Source organism: Pseudophryne corroboree, chromosome 3, assembly GCF_028390025.1.
Source record: "Pseudophryne corroboree isolate aPseCor3 chromosome 3, aPseCor3.hap2, whole genome shotgun sequence".
Classification (NCBI taxonomy): Eukaryota; Metazoa; Chordata; class Amphibia; order Anura; family Myobatrachidae; genus Pseudophryne; species Pseudophryne corroboree.
The window spans coordinates 800997065-801014560 of record NC_086446.1 but is presented as its reverse complement, the minus strand read 5'-3'; the positions used below and the strand labels follow the sequence as shown (position 1 = coordinate 801014560).

Below are 17496 nucleotides of genomic sequence, written 5' to 3'. Positions count from 1 at the left end.
AAGTGACTGAGGACTTCTTTTTTACATTAAAATAAGATTCCTCACACTCCTCTGACACCTTATCAGGAATATGCAGAACATCTCTGATAGCCTCTATAAGAGCCTCTATTCCCTGTGACAGAGTAACATTCCACCACTTCCATATCCACCTCACCCTCCTCCATGTCTGACCCCTCAGCGGCAGAGTCAGACTGCAGCATATGGGCCAGAGATCGTTTTTGCGGACAAATGGGAGGGGATTGAGACACTGTTTTGGGGATTGAGTCTCTATTCATAAACTCATCCACAGTCTGTCTAAAGTATTGCGTCTCTTTCTCATTGCGGGATAGTTTTGTAGAAATATTTGAGATCATTCCTTTAAGGGAATTAACCCACTCCGGCTCAGCCCCGCTATTCTGGGAAGTTGTACTGCCCTGAGTACCCAGTAGTGACGCCACTGGTGAAGAGGAACACTCCGCTGTACAGGAAACACACTCTTTGCCTGACATAATGTAAATGTGACAGCACACACACACACAGGAAAAGGTTAAGCACAATTAACCCACAAAGAGCTCTTCAGGGAGACACAGAGTTATTTGGAGTCAGATCCCACCGCGCCCTTATCGCTAATGCCAAGCTTAGCCGGGAAGCAGACTAAGTTACCTGATAGGGGATTTAGTACACTAATAATCGCTCCCCCCTGCTGTGACCCCCTGGTACCGCTGAGGTAAACTGGAGTCACACCGGAGGAGCTGCGCGTCCCTGTCTGTCAGCGTCTGTGTTCACTGCAGAGAGAAAATGGAGCTGGTGATCTGCTGGATCCGCTCATAGTGAAGGCCCCGCCCCCTCAATGGCGCACGGTCTTCCCGCTTTTTTTATACTGGCTGAGGTAATCTGGTGCATAAAATGGAAAGAAAACCATTTTGAGGTTGTTTTTGCCAGTGTGGGTACTGTGTACAGTGTACTGAGACGCAGCGGTGTACTGTGTCTGGAGACGCATTCCACCCCGGTTAGAAGCCGTGCGTCTCCGTACCCTCATGCAACCATAATGGCCGGTGCCACGCTAGCTGGGACGCCGGCTTAGTACTCACCACTTCTTTCTTCAGGCTCTGTCAGGGGTGGCGGCGTGCTGCGGGAATGTACGCTCCCCGTGGTGGGGCTTGCGAATAGTTCCCTCAGGAGAAAGTGTCCTGTCAGCGGGGAACGGGGCCATTTACCCTTTGGGAGATTGGGCCGTCCCCCCCTCCTAAGTCCCACGAAACAGGCAGGCTGGTGCCATCCAGACTTGCCTGAAAATAACAAACATATAAAATAAATGCAGAAAACTCTTCAGGAGCTTCCGTAAGCGTGACCGGCTCCTCCGGGCACATATTTTAAACTGAGTCTGGTAGGAGGGGCATAGAGGGAGGAGCCAGCCCACACTATCAAATTCTTAAAGTGCCCATGGCTCCTAGTGGACCCGTCTATTCCCCATGGTACTAAATGGAACGTAAGAGAAAATGCAGTTTTCTTCATGAGAAACGGAGAACGCTAATGATCAGGCAGCGCTGTAATAACGTGTGTAGAAGGCTCACTGGGACAGACTAATGCACATATTCCTTTATTGGGAGATATTACAGAAGGGAGGAAATAATCCGTGTGTATAAATGGCTCTTTTAGGCCTATCGCCTGTAATATCCGGAGAAGCGCCGGAGTCACAGTTGAGTAACATTACCATTCATCTCTGATTTCGGGAAAGAAACAGAAAGTTATCCGCCTGCGTTGCCAAGTTGCCACCAGCGAGTGGCATTTATGTGAGAATGTGTGGGGTCAGCACAACGCGCACATTGCATAACGTTTCCTGCACGCCATCCTGGTCAGGTGGAGAGCTCAGCGTTACTCCCGGCACAGATTAACCCAGTGAGAGAGAAAGTTCCCAGAGACGGAGCTTAATCGCCAGACAGCTCGGAGGCGTTGGGAAGAGAAAGGTCAATGTGCGCTGTGGACGCTCCGCTCGCTGCTTGTCCCATAAGGGGCCGGGTCAGCGGCGCAGATACAGTGTTTGTGTAGTCTTTATTACTCTGCAGCCTATTGTACACACCATCCACACACCAGCCTGCCAAGGCAAATGTCACACACACGCAGGTGGCGCTTTAACAATTAACCCTGTGATGACTGAGAGGAGACAGTGCGTGGCTCGTACACCTGGGCCGGGGTCACGTACCTTCATTCACTGTGACAGTGGAGACAATGAAAGTAATAATAATACTGGTGTTATTTACAGTATGTGTATATATACCTGGTAGTAAAAGAGTATAGAGTGCTGTAGGCGCTAATACCAGACGATGGCGATCGGCAAGCCAGGCACATACGCCGCACAGGCGGAGCACGAACACAGCGCTTTCTACAAAACACACAACTTTTCCATGCACGCTTATTCTGAGCAATGTGCAGTACGCCCCATTTACTCCCGGCGTTCTCTATTTCACAGGTATTGCAGCTGCTGCAACCGCAGAATCACAATCACCTGTATGTCTGAGCCCTCAGTGCAGGGGTCACTGCATTACCCCTATGGAAATACCGGTACATAATACTGGGTAGGGGTCACTACTGCCACACCTATATACATACTGCACATAATATTAGGTAGGGGTCACTGCCGCCACACCTATACACATACTGTACATAATATAACGTAGGGGTCACTACTGCCACACCTATATACATACTGCACATAATATTAGGTAGGGGTCACTGCCGCCACACCTATACACATACTGTACATAATATAACGTAGGGGTCACTGCCGCCACACCTATACACAAACTGTACATAATATAAGGTAGGGGTCACCGTTGCCACACTCATATACATACTGTACATAATATTAGGTAGGGGTCACTGCTGCCACACCTATATACATACTGTACATAATATTGGGTAGGGGTCACTACTGCCACACCTATACACATACTGTACATAATATAAGGTAGGGGTCACTGCTGCCACACCTATATACATACTGTACATAATATAAGGTAGGGGTCACTGCCTCCACACCTATATACATACTGTACATAATTAGGTAGGGGTCACCGTTGCCACACCTATATACATACTGTACATAATATTAGGTAGGGGTCACCGTTGCCACACCTATATACATACTGTACATAATATAAGGTAGGGGTCACTGCCGCCACACCTATATACATACTGTACATAATATAAGGTAGGAGTCACTGCCGCCACACCTATATACATACTGTACATAATATAAGGTAGGGGTCACTGCCGCCACACCTATATACATACTGTACATAATATAAGGTAGGGGTCACTGCCGCCACACCTATATACATACTGTACATAATATTAGGTAGGGGTCACTGCCGCCACACCTATATACATACTGTACATAATATAAGATAGGGGTCACCGCCGCCACACCTATATACATACTGTACATAATATAAGGTAGGGGTCACCGCCGCCACACCTATATACATACTGTACATAATACAAGGTAGGGGTCACTGCCGCCACACCTATATACATACTGTACATAATATAAGGTAGGGGTCACTGCCGCCACACCTATATACATACTGTACATAATATAAGATAGGGGTCACTGCCGCCACACCTATATACATACTGTACATAATATAAGGTAGGGGTCACTGTTGCCACACCTATATACATACTGTACATAATATAAGGTAGGGGTCACTGCTGCTACACATATATACATACTGTACATAATATTAGCACTGCTGCCACACCTATATATATACTGTACATAATATAAGGTAGGGGTCACTGCTGCCACACCTATATGCATACTGTACAAAATATAAGGTAGGGGTCACTGCCGCCACACCTATATACATACTGTACATAATATAAGGTAGGGGTCACTGCTGCCACACCTATATACATACTGTACATAATATAAGGTAGGGGTCACTGTCGCCTCACCTATATACATACTGTACATAATATAAGGTAAGAGTCACTGCTGCCACACCTATTTACATACTGTACATAATATTAGGTAGGGGTCACTGCCGCCACACCTATATACATACTGTACATAATATTAGGTATGGGTCACTGCTGCCGCACCTATATACATACTGTACATAATGTAAGGTAGGGGTCACTGCTGCCCCATCTATATACATACTGTACATAATATAAGGTAGGGGTCACTGCAGCCACACCTATATATAAATACCGCTACATAATATTAGGTAGGGGTCACTGCTGCCACACCTATATACATACTGTACATAATATTAGTTAGGGGTCACTGCCGCCACACCTATATACATACTGTACATAATATTAGTTAGGGGTCACTGCCGCCACACCTATATACATACTGTACATAATATTAGGTAGGGGTCACTGCTGCCACACCTATATACATACTGTACATAATATTAGGTAGGAGTCACTGCTGCCACACCTATATAAATACCGCTACATAATATTGGGTAGGGGTCACTGCCACCACACCTATATACATACTGTACATAATATTAGGTAGGAGTCACTGCCGCCACACCTATATAAATACCTGTACGTAATATTGGGTAGGGGTCACTGCTGCCACACCTATATAAATACCGGTACGTAATATTGGGTAGAAGGTCACTGCCCCACCCCTATATAAAAACCGGTACATAATATTGGGTAGGGGTCACTGCCGCCACACCTATATAAATACCGGTACATAATATTAGGTAGGAGTCACTGCCGCCACACCTATATAAATACCGGTATGTTATATTGGGTAAGGGTCACTGCCGCCACCCCTATATAAAAACCGCTACATAATACTGGGTAGGGGTCACTGATGCCACACCTATATAAATACCGGTACGTAATATTGGGTAGGGGTCACTGCCGCCACCCCTATATAAATACCGGTACATAATACTAGCTAGAGGTCACTGCCGCCACACCTATATAAATACCGGTACATGATATTAGATAGGGGTCACTGGCGACACACCTATATAAATACCGGTACATAATATTAGGTAGGGGTCACTGCTGCCACACCTACATAAATACCGGTACATAATACTGGGTAGGGGTCACTGCCGCCACACCTATATAAATACTGGTACATAATATTGGGTAGGGGTCACTGCTGCCACACCTATATAAATACCGGTACATAATACTGGGTAGGGGTCACTGCCGCCACCCCTATATAAATACCGCTACATAATACTGGGTAGGGGTCACTGCCGCCACCCCTATATAAATACCGATACATAATATTGGGTAGGGGTCACTGCCGCCACCCCTATATAAATACTGGTACATAAAGCTGGGTAGGGGTCACTGCCACCACACCTATATAAATGCCGGTACATAATACTGGGTAGGGGTCACTGCCGCCACACCTATATAAATACCGGTACATAATACTGGGTAGGGGTCACTGCCACCACCCCTATATAAATACCGCTACATAATACTGGGTAGGGGTCACTGCCACCACCCCTATATAAATACCGGTACATAATATTGGGTAGGGGTGACTGCCGCCACCCCTATATAAATACTGGTACATAAAGCTGGGTAGGGGTCACTGCCACCACACCTATATAAATGCCGGTACATAATACTGGGTAGGGGTCACTGCCGCCACACCTATATAAATACCGGTACATAATACTGGGTAGGGGTCACTGCCACCACCCCTATATAAATACCGCTACATAATACTGGGTAGGGGTCACTGCCACCACCCCTATATAAATACTGGTACATAAAGCTGGGTAGGGGTCACTGGCGACACACCTATATAAATACCAGTACGTAATATTGGGTAGGGGTCACTGCCGCCACCCCTATATAAATACTGGAACATAAAGCTGGGTAGGGGTCACTGGCGACACACCTATATAAATACCGGTACGTAATATTGGGTAGGGGTCACTGCCGCCACCCCTATATAAATACTGGTACATAAAGCTGGGTAGGGGTCACTGCCACCACACCTATATAAATGCCGGTACATAATACTGGGTAGGAGTCACTGCCGCCACACCTATATAAATACCGGTACATAATATTGGGTAGGGGTCACTGCCGCCACACCTATATAAATACCGGTACGTAATATTGGGTAGGGGTCACTGCCACCACCCCTATATAAATACTGGTACATAAAGCTGGGTAGGGGTCACTGCCGCCACACCTATATAAATGCCGGTACGTAATATTGGGTAGGGGTCACTGCTGCCGCACATATATAAATACCGGTACATAATATTGGGTAAGGGTCACTGCTGCCTCACCTATATAAATACCGGTACGTAATACTGGGTAGGGGTCACTGCCGCCATACCTATATAAATACTGGTACATAATATTAGGTAGGGGTCACTGGCGACACACCTATATAAATACCGGTACATAATATTGAGCAAGGGTCACTGCTGCCACACCTATATAAATACCGGTACGTAATATTGGGCAGGGGTCACTGCCGCCACACCAATATAAATACCGGTACGTAATATTGGGTAGGGATCACTGCCACCACCACTCTATACATACTGTACATAATACTGGGTAGGGGTCACTGCCGCCACCCCTATATACATACTGTACATAATATTTGGTAGGGGTCACTGCCGCCACACCTATATACAGACTGTACATAATATTGGGTAGGGGTCACTGCTGCCACACCTATATATACACTGTACGTTATATTGGATAGAAGTCACTGCTGCCACACCTATATATACACTGTACGTTATATTGGATAGAAGTCACTGCCGCCACACTTATATATACACTGTACGTTATATTGGATAGCTGTCACTGCCGCCACACCTATATATACACTGTACATTATATTGGACAGCAGTCACTGCCGCCACACCTATATATACACTGTACGTTATATTGGATAGCTGTCACTGCCGCCACACCTATATATACACTGTACGTTATATTGGATAGCAGTCACTGCCGCCACATCTATATATACACTGTACGTAATGTTGTGTAGGGGTCATTGCCGCCACCCCTATATATACACTGTACGTAATGTTGGGGAGCAGTCACTGCCACCACACCTATATATACACTGTACGTTATATTGGATAGCAGTCACTGCAGCCACACCTATATATACAGTGTTCGTTATATTGGATAGCAGTCACTGCCGCCACACCTAATTATACACTGTACATTATATTGGATAGCAGTCACTGCCGCCACACCTTTATATACAGTGTACGTAATGTCGGGTAGCAGTCACTGCCGCCACACCTATATATACACTGTACGTTATATTGGATAGCAGTCACTGCCGCCACACCTATATATACAGTGTACGTTATATTGGATAGCAGTCACTGCCGCCACACCTATATATACAGTGTACGTTATATTGGATAGCAGTCACTGCCGCCACACATATATATATACACTGTACGTTATATTGGACAGCTGTCACTGCCACCACACCTATATATACACTGTACGTTATATTGGATAGCAGTCACTGCCGCCACACCTATATATACAGTGTACGTAATGTTGGGTAGCAGTCACTGCCGCCACACCTATATATACACTGTACGCAATGTTGGGTAGCAGTCACTGCCGCCACACCTATATATACACATATACACTGTACGTTATATTGGATAGCAGTCACTGCCGCCACACCTATATATACAGTGTACGTAATGTTGTGTAGGGGTCATTGCCGCCACCCCTATATATACACTGTACGTTATATTGGATAGCAGTCACTGCCGCCACACCTATATATACAGTGTACGCAATGTTGGGTAGCAGTCACTGCCGCCACACCTATATATACACATATACACTGTACGTTATATTGGATAGCAGTCACTGCCGCCACACCTATATATACAGTGTACGTAATGTTGTGTAGGGGTCATTGCCGCCACCCCTATATATACACTGTACGTTATATTGGATAGCAGTCACTGCCGCCACACCTATATATACAGTGTACGTAATGTTGTGTAGGGGTCATTGCCGCCACCCCTATATATACACTGTACGTTATATTGGATAGCAGTCACTGCCGCCACACCTATATATACAGTTTTCGTTATATTGGATAGCAGTCACTGCCACCACATCTATATATACACTGTACGTAATGTTGTGTAGGGGTCATTGCCGCCACATCTATATATACACTGTACGTAATGTTGTGTAGGGGTCATTGCCGCCACCCCTATATATACACTGTACGTAATGTTGGGGAGCAGTCACTGCCGCCACACCTATATATACAGTGTACGTAATGTCGGGTAGCAGTCACTGCCGCCACACCTATATATACACTGTACGTTATATTGGATAGCAGTCACTGCCGCCAAACCTATATATACAGTGTACGTAATGTTGGGTAGCAGTCACTGCCGCCACATCTATATATACACTGTACGTAATGTTGTGTAGGGGTCATTGCCGCCACCCCTATATATACACTGTACGTAATGTTGGGGAGCAGTCACTGCCGCCACACCTATATATACACTGTACGTTATATTGGATAGCAGTCACTGCCGCCACACCTATATATACAGTGTACGTTATATTGGATAGCAGTCACTGCCGCCACACCTATATATACACTGTACGTTATATTGAATAGCAGTCACTGCCGCCAGACCTATATATACAGTGTACGTTATATTGGATAGCAGTCACTGCCGCCACACCTATATATACACTGTACGTTATATTGAATAGCAGTCACTGCCGCCACACCTATATATACACTGTACGTAATGTTGGGTAGCAGTCACTGCCGCCACACCTATATATACACTGTACGTTATATTGGATAGCAGTCACTGCCGCCACACCTATATATACACTGTACATTATATTGAATAGCAGTCACTGCCGCCACACCTATATATACACTGTACGTTATATTGGATAGCAGTCACTGCCGCCACACCTATATATACACTGTACGTAATGTTGGGTAGCAGTCACTGCCGCCACACCTATATATACACTGTACGTTATACTGGATAGCAGTCTCTGCCGCCACACCTATATATACACTGTACGTTATATTGAATAGCAGTCACTGCGGCCACACCTATATATACACTGTACATTATATTGGATAGCAGTCATTGCCGCCACACCTATATATACACTGTACGTAATGTTGGGTAGCAGTCACTGCCGCCACACCTATATATAAACTGTACGTTATATTGAATAGCAGTCACTGCCGCAACACCTAATTATACACTGTACGTAATGTTGGGTTTGGGTCACTGCCGCCACACCTATATATACACTGTACATTATATTGGATAGCAGTCATTGCCGCCACACCTATATATACACTGTACGTAATGTTGGGTAGCAGTCACTGCCGCCACACCTATATATAAACTGTACGTTATATTGAATAGCAGTCACTGCCGCAACACCTAATTATACACTGTACGTAATGTTGGGTTTGGGTCACTGCCACCACACCTATATATACACTGTACGTAATGTTGGGTTTGGGTCACTGCCGCCACACCTATATATACACTGTACGTAATGTTGGGTTTGGGTCACTGCCGCCACACCTATATATACACTGTACGATATATTGGACAGCAGTCACTGCCACCACACCTATATATACAGTGTACGTAATGTTGGGGAGCAGTCACTGCCGCCACACCTATATATACACTGTACATTATATTGGATAGCAGTCATTGCCGCCACACCTATATATACGGTGTACGTAATGTTGGGTAGCAGTCACTGCCGCCACACCTATATATACACTGTACGTTATATTGGATAGCAGTCACTGCCGCCACACCTATATATAAACTGTACGTTATATTGAATAGCAGTCACTGCCGCCACACCTAATTATACACTGTACATTATATTGGATGGCAGTCACTGCCGCCACACCTATATATACACTGTACGTTATATTGGATAGCAGTCACTGACGCCAAACACCTATATATACAGTGTACGTAATGTTGTGTAGCAGTCACTGCCGCCATATCTATATATACACTGTACGTAATGTTGTGTAGGGGTCATTGCCGCCACCCCTATATATATACACTGTACGTAATGTTGGGGAGCAGTCACTGCCACCACACCTATATATACACTGTACGTTATATTGGATAGCAGTCACTGACGCCACACCTATATATACACTGTACGTAATGTTGGATAGGGGTCACTGCCGCCACACCTATATATACACTGTATGTTATATTGGATAGTCGTCACTGACGCCACACCTATATATACACTGTACGTAATGTTGGGTAGAGGTCACTGCCACCACACCTATATATATATATATATATATATATATATATATATATACTGTACGTTATATTGCATAGCAGTCACTGCCGCCACACCCATATATACAGTGTATGTTATATTGGATAGCAGTCACTGCCGCCACACCTAATTATACACTGTACGTTATATTGGATAGCTGTCACTGCCGCCACACCTATATATACACTGTACGTTATATTGGATAGCTGTCACTGCCGCCACACCTATATATACACTGTACGTTATATTGGATAGCTGTCACTGCCGCCACACCTATATATACACTGTACGTTATATTGGATAGCAGTCACTGCCGCCACACCTAATTATACACTGTACGTTATATTGGATAGCTGTCACTGCCGCCACACCTATATATACACTGTACGTTATATTGGATAGCAGTCACTGCCGCCACATCTATATATACACTGTACGTTATATTGGATAGCAGTCACTGCCGCCACACCTATATATACACTGTACGTGATGTTGGATAGGGGTCACTGCCGCCACACCTATATATACACTGTACATTATATTGGATAGCAGTCACTGCCGCCACATCTATATATACACTGTACGTTATATTGGATAGCAGTCACTGCCGCCACACCTATATATACACTGTACGTGATGTTGGATAGGGGTCACTGCCGCCACACCTATATATACACTGTACATTATATTGGATAGCAGTCACTGCCGCCACATCTATATATACTGTACGTTATATTGGATAGCAGTCACTGCCGCCACACCTATATATACACTGTACGTGATGTTGGATAGGGGTCACTGCCGCCACACCTATATATACACGGTACGTTATATTGCATAGCAGTCACTGCCGCCACACCTATATATACACTGTACGTTATATTGGATAGCAGTCACTGCCGCCACACCTATATATATACTGTACGTGATGTTGGATAGGGGTCACTGCCGCCACACCTATATATACACTGTACATTATATTGAATAGCAGTCACTGCCGCCACACCTATATATACACTGTACGTTATATTGGATAGCTGTCACTGCCGCCACACCTATATATACACTGTACGTTATATTGGATAGCTGTCACTGCCGCCACACCTATATATACACTGTACGTTATATTGGATAGCAGTCACTGCCGCCACACCTATATATACACTGTATGTAATGTTGGGTAGGAGTCACTGCCGCAACACCTATATATACTGTATGTTATATTGGATAGCAGTCACTGCCGCCACACCTATATATACACTGTACATAATGTTGGGTAGGGGGGTCACTGCCGCCACACCTATATATACACTGTACGTAATGTTGGGTAGCAGTCTCTGCCGCCACACCTATATATACACTGTACGTAATGTTGGGTAGCAGTCACTGCCGCCACACCTATATATACACTGTACATAATGTTGGGTAGGGGGGGTCACTGCCACCACACCTATATATACATTGTACGTAATGTTGGGTAGCAGTCACTGCCGCCACACCTATATATACACTGTACGTAATGTTGGGTAGGGGTCACTGTCACCACACCTATATATACACTGTACGTTATATTGGATAGCAGTCACTGCGCCACATCTATATATACACGGTACGTTATATTGGATAGCAGTCACTGCCGCCACATCTATATATACAGTGTACGTAATGTTGGGGAGCAGTCACTGCCGCCACACCCATATATACAGTGTATGGTATACTGGATAGCAGTCACTGACGCCACACCTATATATACACTGTACATAATGTTGGGTAGGGGGGTCACTGCCGCCACACCTATATATACACTGTATGTTATATTGGATAGCAGTCACTGCCGCCACACCTATATATACACTGTACATAATGTTGGGTAGGGGGGTCACTGCCGCCACACCTATATATACACTGTACGTAATGTTGGGTAGCAGTCACTGCCGCCACACCTATATATACACTGTACGTAATGTTGGGTAGGGGTCACTACCACCACACCTATATATACAGTGTACGTTATATTGGATAGCAGTCACTGCCGCCACACCTATATATACACTGTACGTAATGTTGAGTAGGGGTCACTGCCGCCACACCTATATATACACTGTACGTAATGTTGGGTAGGGGTCACTGCCGCCACACCTATATATACACTGTACGTAATGTTGGGGAGCAGTCCCTGCCGCCACACCTATATATACACTGTACGTAATGTTGGGTAGGGGTCACTGTCACCACACTTATATATACACTGTACATTATATTGGATAGCAGTCACTGCGCCACATCTATATATACACGGTACGTTATATTGGATAGCAGTCACTGCCGCCACACCTATATATATACACTGTACGTTATATTGGATAGCTGTCACTGCCGCCGCACCCATTTATACAGTGTATGTTATACTGGATAGCAGTCACTGACGCCACACCTATATATACACTGTACGTTTTATTGAATAGCAGTCACTGCCGCCACACCTATATATACACTGCACGTTATATTGGATAGCAGTCACTGCCGCCACACCTATATATACACTGTACGTAATGTTGGGTAGGGGTCACTGCCGCCACACCTATATATACACTGTACGTAATGTTGGGTAGGGGTCACTGCCGCCACACCTATATACACACTGTACGTTATATTGGATAGCAGTCACTGCCGCTACACCTATATATACAGTGTTTGTAATGTTGGGTAGCAGTCCCTGCCCCCACACCTTTATATACACTGTACATAATGTTGGGTAGGGGTCACTGCCACCACACCTATATATACAGTGTACTTTATATTGGATAGCAGTCACTGCCGCCACATCTATATATACAGTGTACGTAATGTTGGGGAGCAGTCACTGCCGCCACACATATATATATACACTGTACGTTATATTGGATAGCTGTCACTGCCGCCGCACCCATTTATACAGTGTATGTTATACTGGATAGCAGTCACTGACGCCACACCTATATATACACTGTACGTTTTATTGAATAGCAGTCACTGCCGCCACACCTATATATACACTGCACGTTATATTGGATAGCAGTCACTGCCGCCACACCTATATATACACTGTACGTAATGTTGGGTAGGGGTCACTGCCGCCACACCTATATATACACTGTACGTAATGTTGGGTAGGGGTCACTGCCGCCACACCTATATACACACTGTACGTTATATTGGATAGCAGTCACTGCCGCTACACCTATATATACAGTGTTTGTAATGTTGGGTAGCAGTCCCTGCCCCCACACCTTTATATACACTGTACATAATGTTGGGTAGGGGTCACTGCCACCACACCTATATATACAGTGTACTTTATATTGGATAGCAGTCACTGCCGCCACATCTATATATACACTGTACGTAATGTTGGGTAGAGTTCACTGCCGCCACATCTATATATACACTGTACGTAATGTTGGGTAGGGGTCACTGCCGCCACATCTATATATACACTGTACGTAATGTTGGGTAGGGGTCATTGCCGCCATACCTATATATACACTGTACGTAATGTTGGGTAGGGGTCACTGCCACCACATCTATATATACACTGTACGTAATGTTGGGTAGGGGTCACTGCCGCCACACCTATATATACACTGTACGTAATGTTGGGTAGGGGTCACTGCCGCCACACCTATATATACACTGTACGTAATGTTGGGTAGGGGTCATTGCCGCCATACCTATATATACACTGTACGTAATGTTGGGTAGGGGTCACTGCCGCCACACCTATATATACACTGTACGTAGTGTTGGGTAGGGGTCACTGCCACCACACCTATATATACACTGTACGTAATGTTGGGTAGGGGTCACTGCCGCCATACCTATATACACACTGTACGTAATGTTGGGTAGGGGTCACTGCTATCACATCTATATATACACTGTACGTAATGTTGGGTAGAGTTCACTGCCGCCACACCTATATATACACTGTACGTAATGTTGGGTAGGGGTCACTGCCGCCACATCTATATATACACTGTACGTAATGTTGGGTAGGGGTCATTGCCGCCATACCTATATATACACTTTACGTAATGTTGGGTAGGGGTCACTGCCACCACATCTATATATACACTGTACGTAATGTTGGGTAGGGGTCACTGCCGCCACACCTATATATACACTGTACGTAATGTTGGGTAGGGGTCACTGCCGCCACACCTATATATACACTGTACGTAATGTTGGGTAGGGGTCATTGCCGCCATACCTATATATAAACTGTACGTAATGTTGGGTAGGGGTCACTGCCGCCACACCTATATATACACTGTACGTAGTGTTGGGTAGGGGTCACTGCCGCCACACCTATATATACACTGTACGTAGTGTTGGGTAGGGGTCACTGCCACCATACCTATATATACACTGTACGTAATGTTGGGTAGGGGTCACTGCCGCCACACCTTTATATACACTGTACGTAGTGTTGGGTAGGGGTCACTGCCACCACACCTATATATACACTGTACGTAATGTTGGGTAGGGGTCACTGCCACCACCCCTGATACTTGTAATCAGGTGAATAAAAGAATCAGACAGATATTACAGATGGAGGTCTCTGCTGCACGCAGCGCTGCTGGTCACTAAGTTACTACTGAGCGTGACTGAAAATCCCTAAAAGCTACTACGGCGCCTGACTACACCGAGTGGACCTGATTCAGAGGTAAGGCGGCTATTGCACGCACATCAGTCGTTGATTCCTTACTGCGCCTGAGCCGCAGCGCACACACGCAGTTAGTGAATATTGATTGCGGACGCAACGAGGGATTAGTCGCAGAGTGAGTGACAGGAAGACAATGTTTGGGGGTGGGAAGGGGAGTGGTTGGGTAAACGCAGGCGTGTCATGACCGTTCAGACGGTCTTTTCTGGGTGTGCATAAATTAGCAGTTGCGATCTCACAGAGAGGCCTCTGCTTCCTGGGAGTGCAGCTCAGCCTGCGCGTCTTGACAGGCATTCTACCATGTTCCGATTTGAATCAATGGTACCGATGTATAGGCAATTATACGCCGTCAGACGGAAATGATGCGATAGCAGTAGGCGTCCCTACGCTCAGGTTACCTTCTGCCCATATTAGCATATAGTCGCAACTGCGTACGGCAAAATATTGCAACAGTGTGCGCACAAAGGCGCAGTAATGATCGGGACACACCGGAATCAGAGATGTCTTGGGAATGTACCGGCCGTTCCTGGGCGGTGGCTGGTTATTAAGACACGCGATGATGGCCCCGTATTACGGGCGTGTCACTACCGTGTTTCCGCACCCAGATGCTTCATCCTGCACATAGGAGGCCACATTCTGAAGGAGCATCTGCACCTACAATAGGTGCGACCGATGGTGGCGTGCAGAGTGGCACCAGGCGGTATTACAGCATCTATAGATGTTTAATGATGTATCTGTTCTAACCGCGGTTCGAGAAATGACCGTTTTTTGCCATAAGATTCTCTTCCCCAACCCGCCCCCTAGCTGTGGTACCCCTGCTGGAGGTTGCAGCCCCATCGCTCTGCAGCTTCTTATCCAGGCCTGTCCGCGCTGACAGCTGACTGACTGGGAAAGCTGCATCCACTATCAGCACCTGCAAGAGGTTACGTCCCAAACTCCCTGTCTGATTGTGCACACCTGGCAGCACCAATACTCACCAGGTCTTGGTATTGACTTCATATCGGTAGAGGTCGTCCACGAGGCCGTACTTGTTGCCTGGCAGAGCCTTGTACCCCCCATGCACGTATGCTGACTTTGTGATCGGGTCGTAGACACTGGTGTGACCATATCCTCCTTGCACAATGGCTCCCCGCGTCTCCGGAACCAGCCACGTGTTGGACCCTGGAAAAAAAACACAATGCAATGATGAGTAGGAAAACTGGCATTATACACTAGAGATGGCGGCTTCCAATCACCAGCCAACCCCCCCCCCCCCCCACTCCCCGCGCTCACTACCACCCACCCCGAAAAGCAAAATATTACATTGCCATGTAGCAGCCTCCAGGGCCCATGATAGGAGAACGGCCCTGAGGAAAGTGTCTTCCCGTGCGGTGATGTAGCTACAAAGGGGCAATGCACTGATGTATTTGCCACGTACAGCACAGAGCACAGGATTGTTTAGGCAAAGTCTTTCCTCCCCAGAGTACATGAAGCTGATAAATGACAGTACTTGTATACAGTCTGTCACTCTGCAGGCACGTATAGAGACGCAGCACCCTCCAGCGTCTCGCAGTTACCGTGACATCGCACCGCAGTAACTATGGCCGCAGACTGCGTCTCACAGTTACCGTGACATCACACTGCAGTAACTATGACCGCAGACATCATCTCGCAGTTAGCATTACATCGCACCGCATTAACTATGGCAGCAAACAGCGTCTTACAGTTACCGTAACATCGCACCGCAGCAACTATGACAGCAAACAGCGTCTTCCAGTTACCGTGACATCGCACCGCAGTAACTATGGCAGCAAACAGCGTCTTACAGTTACCGTAACATCGCACCGCAGTAACTATGGCAGCAAACAGCGTCTTACAGTTACCGTTACATCACACCGCAGTAACTACGGCAGCAAACAGCGTCTCGCAGTTACCGTTACATCACACCGCAGTAACTATGGCAGCAAACAGCGTCTTACAGTTACCGTAACATCGCACCGCATTAACTATGGCAGCAAACAGCGTCTTACAGTTACCGTAACATCGCACCGCAGCAACTATGACAGCAAACAGCGTCTTCCAGTTACCGTAACATCGCACCGCAGTAACTATGGCAGCAAACAGCGTCTTCCAGTTACCGTTACATCGCACCGCAGTAACTATGACAGCAAACAGCGTCTTACAGTTACCGTGACATCGCACCGCAGTAACTATGGCAGCAAACAGCGTCTTACAGTTACCGTAACATCGCACCGCAGTAACTATGGCAGCAAACAGCGTCTTGCAGTTACCGTGACATCGCACCGCAGTAACTATGGCAGCAAACAGCGTCTTACAGTTACCGTAACATCGCACCGCAGTAACTACGGCAGCAAACAGCGTCTCGCAGTTACCGTTACATCACACCGCAGTAACTATGGCAGCAAACAGCGTCTTACAGTTACCGTGACATCGCACCGCAGTAACTATGGCAGCAAACAGCGTCTTGC

General features: G+C 46.2%; 1 protein-coding gene across 1 annotated transcript in view; it reads right to left on the bottom strand.

Annotated features, from left to right (window-relative positions):
* The window catches only part of ATRNL1 (attractin like 1), a 1127078-nt gene that overhangs the window by 831326 nt on the left and 278256 nt on the right, over positions 1–17496 (bottom strand). The window contains exon 9 of the mRNA XM_063963337.1: positions 16006–16189. Within this exon, the coding sequence (XP_063819407.1) occupies positions 16006–16189 (184 nt within the window). The remainder of the gene's footprint in view (positions 1–16005; positions 16190–17496) is intronic.